At 40.2% G+C, this 9,699-nt stretch overlaps 1 protein-coding gene across 1 annotated transcript in view; it reads left to right on the top strand.

Moving 5' to 3' along the window:
* LOC122082541 (1-phosphatidylinositol-3-phosphate 5-kinase FAB1B-like) overlaps window positions 1-9,699 on the top strand; it is a 51,000-nt gene extending 41,301 nt beyond the window's left edge. Inside the window, exons 7-11 of the mRNA XM_042650176.1 lie at window positions 2,301-2,424; window positions 2,512-2,682; window positions 3,224-4,780; window positions 7,045-7,311; window positions 9,046-9,699. Coding sequence (XP_042506110.1) covers window positions 2,301-2,424; window positions 2,512-2,682; window positions 3,224-4,780; window positions 7,045-7,311; window positions 9,046-9,372 — 2,446 coding nt within the window. The 3' untranslated portion in view covers window positions 9,373-9,699. The remainder of the gene's footprint in view (window positions 1-2,300; window positions 2,425-2,511; window positions 2,683-3,223; window positions 4,781-7,044; window positions 7,312-9,045) is intronic.

A 9,699-nucleotide genomic window follows, 5' to 3' on the forward strand; every position in this document is an offset into this window, starting at 1 on the left:
TCCCCTTCCCCCCCCCCCTTCCTTTTTCTTTGAGATCTCTTCTTTTCCCCCCCTCTCTCTTATCTCGTCCTTGTCCAGCGAGACAACCCCCCCTTCTTCTTCTTCCCTGCGATCTCTGTGTCTCTTCCCCTCTTCTCCTTTTTTTTTCTCTATTCTTTTCTGGTTCTCAGGTTCTATATCCCTGCCCTATAATTACTGCTCCCTGCTAGCGGTATTGTTCATCTCAGAAGAAGCTCTCTGGACCCTCATCTTTAACCTGTCCAGCCTAAAACCTTGGGCAAAAGAGATCCTTACCTGGGCGACTCAAATAACCCAAGCTTTGGCCTGTAATTCCCTTCATGTCTTGAGATTAAACAACAGTTTCAGAACTATACCTGAAACCACCGCCCAGATCTGACTTCGAGGGTTGAATCTCCCTTGGTGATTCTTCTTTCCTCTCCAGATTTTAGGTACAGACTGCCTCTCCATAGGCGATTAACGTACGGTTCTGGAATTTCATAGCTGTTGAGAGGGACTCCATGGGCTGCGGCTTGACTTCCTCTTTGGTGTTCAACGAAACTTCCATGGCTGTCGTGAGGTTGAAGACAACCTCAATAAAGTGGTGATTGGGTTTTAACTTATTCTAATATCCCATATTAATGCCCCTTTGATTCCCCACTTTATTACAACTTGCCATTGAGTTTATCTTCCATTCCAAGAATACCCCCTCCCCTTTATACGTTACCCTTCTTCTAAAAGTAGGGATTCAAAAGTCTTCTAGGTTTTTGTCCTTTGTGTTAAAAGTCCTTTTTTTTTACCTCCCATATTAATGACCATCTCTTTCTCCTTTTATTACAGCCTTCCATTGAGTCTTTCCCTGTCCTAATTTACCTCTTATCAATAAATCTAAACCCTCCCATAATCTTTGTCCTTTTAATTACCAAATTACTACTGTTTCTAGCCCTTGGGTTCTAAGAATTTAATTGGGCCCACACCCAATCGGGTTGGTTCTCGTGGGGCCCACCGGCCCCGCATTATGTAGGCTAGAAAATAGGACTGGGACTGCTACCGTAGGCTCTGATACCATGTTAGTTTAGGCAAAAGAAAGGAAAGAGAGAACGAGAGAGAGAGAGAGTGAAAGATAGTCTCTATCGCATGATAGGGACTGATCTCTTCTTCTTATTAATATGACTAGGACAGCTGTCCTAATATGACTAGGAATATAAAAACATAATGTAAATCTAATTAGTCCAACTAATCCTAGCTGGACTCTTAACACTCCTGATTAGAATAGGAGAACTAATTACTGCTAACAGCAGTCCTAGTCTAACTAGGACTCCCTCTAACTTCCTTGTTAATTTAGGGAACTAACAAAGGACGAAGGGAGGAGTCTGTGCAACCTGCAAGACTCCTCCTTCTCTCTCACGATAGTCTTTAACAAGCTATGGAGCCTTGCATTATATTTATAGTGATAATGGGGAAGGGAATTACATCCTAACAGCAGGTTCCAAAAAAAAAAACCAAATATTCTCCTAAGTAGTTTCTAAAAAATGAAAATAGAAATAAATTAAAAAAAGGAAACTAATGACTTGACTCAACTAATAACGTAACCCCTAAGAAATAACAAAGACTAACAACTAAAATTGAACCCAACTAAAATGGAAACTAATGAAAAAGAAAACAAACTAGTTAATCCTGTATGCAATCTTAAACCCCTAGTTTAGGCCCATAAAAGTGGCCCATTATACTCACAACACATATGGGATCAAAGGCCCAACATGTATGGAACCCAACCCTAAACTTATTCCTACTAAAACAAGCCTAGTTTGATGAATAATCTGCATCACCGTGGAATGAGTATGACAGGTATTTGACATGGCCAAATTATCTGGAAGGGGAGTATCCTTGTCCTTATTATGTAGTTATTGCCATGTCAGTTAGATGGTTTGGATGGTTAACTTAATTTCCTAGATACCCAAGGTTCTGGCCTCCTTTGATATTCCTGAGTTGGTAGACACCAAAACCTAATCATTCTTGATTTGCTTCACAAATGATATTTACTTCTGTGCATGGCCATCGATTTAAGGATTGGATCGGTCCTGGCCAATACTGAGTTTGCTCGGTTGATATGGCTGATATTTTCCTGATTCATTAGGGGGGATCAGTAGTATCATGCAGTATTGGCCGGGGCTAATCTGGCCGACATTGTTTAACTTGGCTATTATGGCCATTATGATCCTGATACCTAAATACATGTGTATAACTATGTGCTCTCTCTCTCTCTCTCTCTCTCTCTCTCACAACTGTTCTTATATCTGCAGGTTTGGGAGAATGGTTGCTTGCTTCCGTTATGCTTCGATTGATGTTCATTCTGTCTACCTTCCACCCCCAAAACTTGATTTTAACTATGACAGTCAGGAGTGGATACAAAAAGAAGCAAATGAGGTTGAAAGATCAAACCAATTTGAAGATCTTTTTTGGCTGAAATTTGCCTGACTCATGGTAATTGATTCATTGATTTGTGTGTTATAGGTGGTTGACAGAGCAGAACTTCTATTTACTGAAGTACTCAATGCTCTCCATCAGATTGCGGAGAAGAGATCAGATGGTGGGTCAGTTAACAACCACCTGAAAGCACCTGAATCAAGACGCCACATTTCAGAACTAGAAGGGATGTTACTAAAGGAGAAGGCTGAATTTGAGGTTGTGCCCTGTGATTTCTATTTGTTTCCTACTGAGATAGACTTCCTTGTGATAGGACATAAATTTTCATATATGCATGTCAGTTTATCAGTGGGCAAGCTCTTGGATGCACTGCAAAGCCCAGTAATTTGTATCGTTTGACTCCTGCTTTTCATTTGAGTGAAAGAAAAAGCTTTGTGAGCCATCTTCTATTCAGGAGTTGGTTGACAATATTCATTGCTCTGAATGATGCACTTGTGGGACCATGTTTATCTTAAGAGGCATGTGCGTGCGAGCACATAAAACACCCCCCAGAAGAAAAAAGGGAAAATAAAACCCTGACTTGCTTTAGTTTGTTGGTTCCCCTCCCCTCTTCCCTCTGTCTGAAAAAGGCAAAACCTAACCTCTAATTGCTTTAGTTTGTTGCTTCCCCCACCCTTTCTTCCCCTTTTTCTTTTGGTTGGCTTCTTTTTTAATGGAGTATCACCTTTTCTTTTTAAATATGGAAGAATTATCCTTTCAAGCATGCATTTTCTGATTGATTTGTGTTACATTATTTCAGGAATCTCTCCAGAAAACACTTTACAGGGGGCCCAAGAAAGGTCAACCTATAATTGATATTCTTGAGATCAATCGGTTGCGGAGGCAGTTGCTCTTTCATTCTTATGTCTGGGACCACCGCCTGATTTATGCGTCCAGTTTAGACAACGGCAGCCAACAGGACTGGCTGAACAGCTCTGCACAGAAACATAAAGAGAAACATTCTAATAATATTGAGAAGCTTGTTGAAATGAATTCATCTCCTAGGCCAGATGGTGGTTTTAGTACTGAGTTGCTTGCGGATACGAGGCTTGATGAAAGCCTTAATCAAGGAGGTGAAATTGGTGAGGTCCCTAACCAGCCTGGCATAGTTCAAGCTGCAAGTGACATAGTTCAGGATCCAAAACACAGAAAGGATGGCCCGACTCATGTTTCTGCTAGCAGTAGTCTCGCTAATCAATCCGATCCTTTAGAATCTGGGGTAGTTGTTCGAAGGGCCCTCTCAGAAGGACACTTTCCTCTTATGGAAAATTTGTCGGACACCCTTGACGCAGCATGGACAGGTGAAAATCACCCTGGGAGTGTACCACCCAAAGAGAATGGTTATGCATCTTCTGATGCAGCCATTACAGATTCCTCAGTTGTGGTAGAGGCTGTGGCATCTGCAAGGTCTGATTTGGAAGAGAATTTGGAAGACAATTGTGGGTTTGAGGTAACTCAATCTCTTGGGCATGCATTACCGACCAAGCAGGCTGACACTATGGAAGATTCTACAAGCTGGATAGGGATGCCTTTTCTGAACTTCTACAGTTCTTTCAACAAGAATTCTTCTGGGAGCGCTCCAAAGTTTGATACACTAAGTGAGTATAATCCCGTCTATGTCTCATCTTTTCGAGAGTTGGAACATCAAGGTGGGGCCAGGCTGCTTTTGCCTGTGGGTGTTAATGACACTGTTGTTCCAGTTTATGATGATGAACCCACAAGTATAATAGCATATTCTCTGGTCTCCCAAGATTACCATCTCCATATATCCGATGATTGCGAAAGACCAAAAGATGGTGGGGAGTCTTCAGTTTCACTACCACCTGATTCGGTAAATCTTCACTCACTCCATTCCTTCAATGAGACAGCCACTGAATCTTTAAGAAGCCTTGGGTCTACAGATGACAACATCTTATCCATGTCAGGGTCCCGGAGTTCCTTGACTTTGGACCCGCTCTTGTATACGAAGGCATTGCATGTCAGAGTTTCTTTCACAGATGAAGGTCCACTTGGAAAGGTGAAGTATAATGTGACTTGTTACTATGCGAAGAGGTTTGATGCCTTGAGGAGGACATGTTGCCCAACTGAGTTAGACTTCATAAGGTCTCTTAGCCGTTGTAAGAAATGGGGGGCTCAGGGTGGAAAAAGCAATGTATTCTTTGCAAAAACCTTGGATGATAGGTTTATCATCAAACAAGTTACAAAGACGGAGCTGGAGTCTTTTATCAAGTTTGCTCCGGAGTATTTTAAGTACCTGTCTGAATCGATCAGCTCAGGGAGCCCAACATGTCTGGCAAAGATTCTCGGGATTTATCAGGTATAAAAATTCATTTTAAGCTAATCTTAAAAAGTTCCAACATACAATTTAGGTTCAGCTCATCAAATTTTCCAAATTTACCACTTTTCACTCCCTTGAGATATGTTTTCCACCTTTAGCAAGTCTTCTGCTATATATGATTAACCTTTCTTGGTTTAGCGGCTTGGTTTTTGGGTTCTAAGAGAAACCTACTGATGTAGGGGATTTCCTAGACAACTAGGGTCCCTACAAGAGTGACTCAATTATGGTAAGACAAACTTAAGGGGGGGTCTTGGGATTAGGTTGGGATTTAGATATGCTCAACAAAACAAGATTCAACATGCAATAAATAAAGACAAATCAACATGTAACCAGGAGCAATATCAATCTAAGCGGAAAAACACATAAAAACTTACTTAAGCTTCAAGTGAGGACAAGGGGAAGGGAACAAACGTCATGCGAATGTTAGGTTCAGCACAAATCAATCTAGACACCAAATAAAATATGCAAACAATCAATGTCCTCTAGCAGCCAACTAAAATAGAAAATCAGCAAGGGTTATGGAGGTATAGCAGTGAAGAAAAGACTTAAAACAGTAGGTAAAATAGAGGTCAAACAATGGGCTAAAAGGGGGGTTTTATTTACCTTCTTGCTGTCCAAAGTCTGAAGAATAAAGAACAACTCAAAGTCCTTCAAAGTAAAGAGTTGCAGTCCACTATTGGTGATGAAGAAAGGTACAGCTTGTGGTTGAAGTGATCCTTAATGATTCCGATGAAGCTTGTATGAGTCGAGGGAGTCTTCAGCAATTGCAAACAGTAAGTACGGCAAGGGAGAAATAACCGAGAGAAATAGAGGAGGAGAGAAAGGCGAGAAGAGAGAGAACAGCAAGAGAGAGAGAATAACAAGAGAGAGAGAGAGAAGCCAAGAGGAGATTGTGAGAGAGAGGAGGATGGCAGTCTTTTTTTGCATTCAAAAAAAAGATATTATTCATTAACTAACCCCATCGTGGCCTCAGCCATTACATAAATAATAAACTTAGTTACTAAAATAAAAAGAGCCAATTGGCAAGTAAATAAAGGCTTCCTAAAAACTAACAACTAATAAAGTAGTTTCCTAATTAATTAAAAGACTAACAAGGAAAAGAATATTAGAAAAATAAACTACTAAACTAACAACTAATGGGCCCCCTAATTAATTAAAAGACTAACAAGGAAAAGAATATTAGAAAAATAAACTACTAAACTAACAACTAATGGGGCCCACAAGATTTGCTGAAATCTGGAAAGAGAGAGGGGCTCGATCCAGCGCTGGAAAGGCTGGATCGAGTATCCTTTTCCTCCTCCTCCTTTTTCTTCTTCTTCTTCTTCTTCTTCTTCTTCTTCTTTCTATTCTTCCAGCCACAAAGATAGCTGTTTCTTCTTCTTCTTCTTGCGTCTGTACACCTTGATGTCCCCATCACCTACCCTCTCAGCTCCATGAATACCGGCATTCGAAGGATTGCTTGTTTCATCTAATAGATCTTGGTGCATGCTGTTTCTGCTGAATTGAGCATTAAATCCTGTAGGGAATAAAAATTCCATCTTCTTTGAAAAGGGTGAAGATTTCAACCAATTACATTGCAACAGACACCATACACTGAATACATATGTTTTTTTTTTTTTCTTCAAAATTCACCATTGGAACCAGGATTTTTTTTTGTTCCATCCCTGTTCAATTAATGTACATTAGATTATAAAGTTGAACTTAAATTGCTTAGTACTGACAATTCAGTGTAATTGACCATAGATTCCCTTTACTAGATGCTTGAAGTCGCATCAAGTATTTTGATGTGGGTTCCTTTTATTAATGTCAATGTCACTGTGGTGTCCATTTACAAAGGCCTCTTGGTATGCATGTGTGTCTCACCTAGAAAAAGTTTGATCCAATTGGGTGAAGTATCCTCTCTATGCACCTTTCTCAAGCCTGTTACTTGTAAGCTTGCATCTTCTGAAAGAATGTAACGAGTTGCAAGGTTACAATCATATAATTGAGTTGGATTTTGGTCTAAAGATGAAGTCTTCTAGTCTGCAATTTATAACTTTATCCGAGAGTTGCAAGGTTACAATCATATAATTGAGTTGGATTTTGGTCTAAAGATGAAGTCTTCGAGTCTGCACTTTATAACTTTATCCGAGAGCAAGCACCCTTGTTCAAACTAAATATGATTCCTTTTTCTTTTTATAGTTTTCACATACTTGCCTTGCTTACAGAGCCATAAATTTTGTTCTTCTTGTTCTTTTGTGAAGGTTGCATCAAAGCACCTTAAGGGTGGGAAGGAATCCAGGATGGATGTTCTAGTTATGGAGAATCTTCTGTTTGGCCGGAATGTTACAAGACTCTATGATCTCAAAGGATCCTCCAGATCACGGTATAATTCGGATTCTAGTGGGAGCAATAAAGTTTTGCTGGATCAGAATCTGATTGAAGCAATGCCAACTTCTCCAATTTTTGTGGGAAACAAGGCTAAGCGGTTGCTTGAGAGAGCTGTGTGGAATGATACTGCTTTTCTTGCGGTAAGCCCAAGTAACTAATGGACTTGGATATTACGAGGTCGAAGGATAAGCATAAACGATTAACAAATCGGGCCTTTACCTAAGTGGTTAGGGATCAAGGATTGAGGGATTGGATCATGCTGATCATGCCTATCCAGAAGAATGATCTAAACATTGGATTCATTCAACCTATCCTTATCAAGATTGGCCTGTCAGGATGAGGATAGGTCAATCCTTCAACCCTTGATTTGGGTGTCTGTGTGATCGATCAAGCTTTTGATGAAGTGAATTTAAGGGCCTTTAGTCAACTGCCTTTTGTTAACCTGGGAACATGTGGGGGTGGCATTTGCATGAATATAGCATGCCAAACTTTGAACTCCACTGGATGATTATGATCCTGTTCAGATTTTTCTTCCTCCCAAACCCCCCCTCCTCTTTTTTTTTTCTTTTTCTGAGTGGAGGTTTGCATAAAAAGCTTCTGATACATAGGCAAGAATTTTATTGGTCAATTAGTGAATTCAATGGGTATATAGTTGTTATTTACGACCCCTTTAGGTCCTCTTTCCTACTGGTGAACTGATGGCTTCTTCCTGCTCAACCCCTTACATGAGAGTACACCATAATCAAAGTGACTACAAACTTGTTAAAATGGCCAGAAAACCTGTTGGTAGTGATGACTTGAACAAGGTCACTATTAGTAGGCATTTATATTTTGGCCATTAAATGCTGTTCAGCCTCCTTTAATTAGGCGCCAGGCTTGACAGGGTGGCATGGAATGAAATCTAAGGCACCTTTTCCCAGAAGGAAAGGTGACCTACATTTCCATTTCCTAGGTTTTTTCTTGGAGACCACATGGAATGAAATTATTTCATTTGGTTTTCCATATTGATTTGTGTATTCATCATCTGAGATGGTGTCATCTTGGAAAGTTGATTAGGTGCAAATGAGATCTTGTGAACCTTAACATGGAATGATTTTTGTCTTTTCAGTTAAATGGTAACTACGTGAAATCAATTCATTTTGGATGTTAGTCTTTTGTGGATGCAAATGATATGGAAAACTGAAATGAATTGAGTTGGTTCCATCTGGTTTCCAAACACAGTCTATGTATCAGATTGATTTCTCATGTATTAACTGACCAATTTTACAGTAGGGAGGTAGTCACACCAGCTGGACCTGCCTTGTCACAACAGCCTGCCCAGATGGTCCTCTATCCACCTGTAAAATTTCAGCCCAAAGAGAATCCTCCAGATAGTAAAAAAGGTCAAAAAGTCAATTGTAGGTGCTTGACAGACCAACTGTTGTAGACAATGGAAAATGTGGGTGAGAAGGGGGGGGGGTTTACATACAACCAAGGCATATAGTGTGGGTTTTGTGGCTGGGTTTTAGAGCATCAAACTTGACTACCCATCCAATGGTTGGAATTTGCCACATCATCTACAATGTGGCTCAAAACCAATGGGTTGTGTCAAGTCGGTGCAACTGTTGTCTTTTGCCTCCACATTTTTATTATATGTCAAATAATTGAAGTGCTCCTACTAACATGCTTGTATAGCTTTCTTTTTTTTTTAAATGTCAAATAATTGATCTTACTATCTTGCTTGTATCGTTCTTTTTGAGAGACGTGTGTTTATAAGTTTCGGTTGTGGTGACACCTGATATCCTTGAATGGCACTAAAGTCATTTTGTTTCTGAGTAGAAATCCAGGCTTGCTTGTATATTTCTAATGGAAGATTCACATTGAAATTGTGGCAGTTGATTGATGTAATGGATTACTCTCTACTGGTTGGGGTGGATGAGGAGAAGCATGAACTGGTTCTTGGGATCATTGATTTTATGAGGCAGTACACATGGGACAAGCACCTTGAGACATGGGTGAAGGCTTCGGGCATCCTTGGTGGGCCAAAGAACTCATCTCCCACTGTAATCTCACCCAAGCAATACAAGAAACGGTTCAGGAAAGCCATGTCTGCTTATTTCCTTATGGTACCAGATCAGTGGTCCCCACCAACCATCGCCCCCAGTGGATCCCAGTCTGACCTCTGTGAAGATAATACGCAAGTTGGGACCTCCCTCGAGTAACGCTGAAACATGGGGCCTGTATATGTCGAGAGATTTATGCTTTGATCATTCTTTTTTTTTCTGCCTTGGCCTTTTTTTTTTATGTGTCTTATCATCTTGTTCCTTTTCCCCATTGTAACTTCCCGCCACCCTCTCTATTGGATGTCATCCTCTCTTAAAAAAGAAAAGAAAAAAAAAAGAGCATCTGTGAATTATTTGTTAGAAGACGGTGGGGAAGGCTGTTTGATGCCTAAGAATTTTCGTTGATATCAAATGGTATGAGATAGGTGGCCTCTCCGTGAATTACAGGTACTATATCTTTGTTGAAATGTATTTATAATTGCAGCA

The sequence above is a fragment of the Macadamia integrifolia genome, chromosome 6, assembly GCF_013358625.1.
Source record: "Macadamia integrifolia cultivar HAES 741 chromosome 6, SCU_Mint_v3, whole genome shotgun sequence".
NCBI lineage: Eukaryota > Viridiplantae > Streptophyta > Magnoliopsida > Proteales > Proteaceae > Macadamia > Macadamia integrifolia.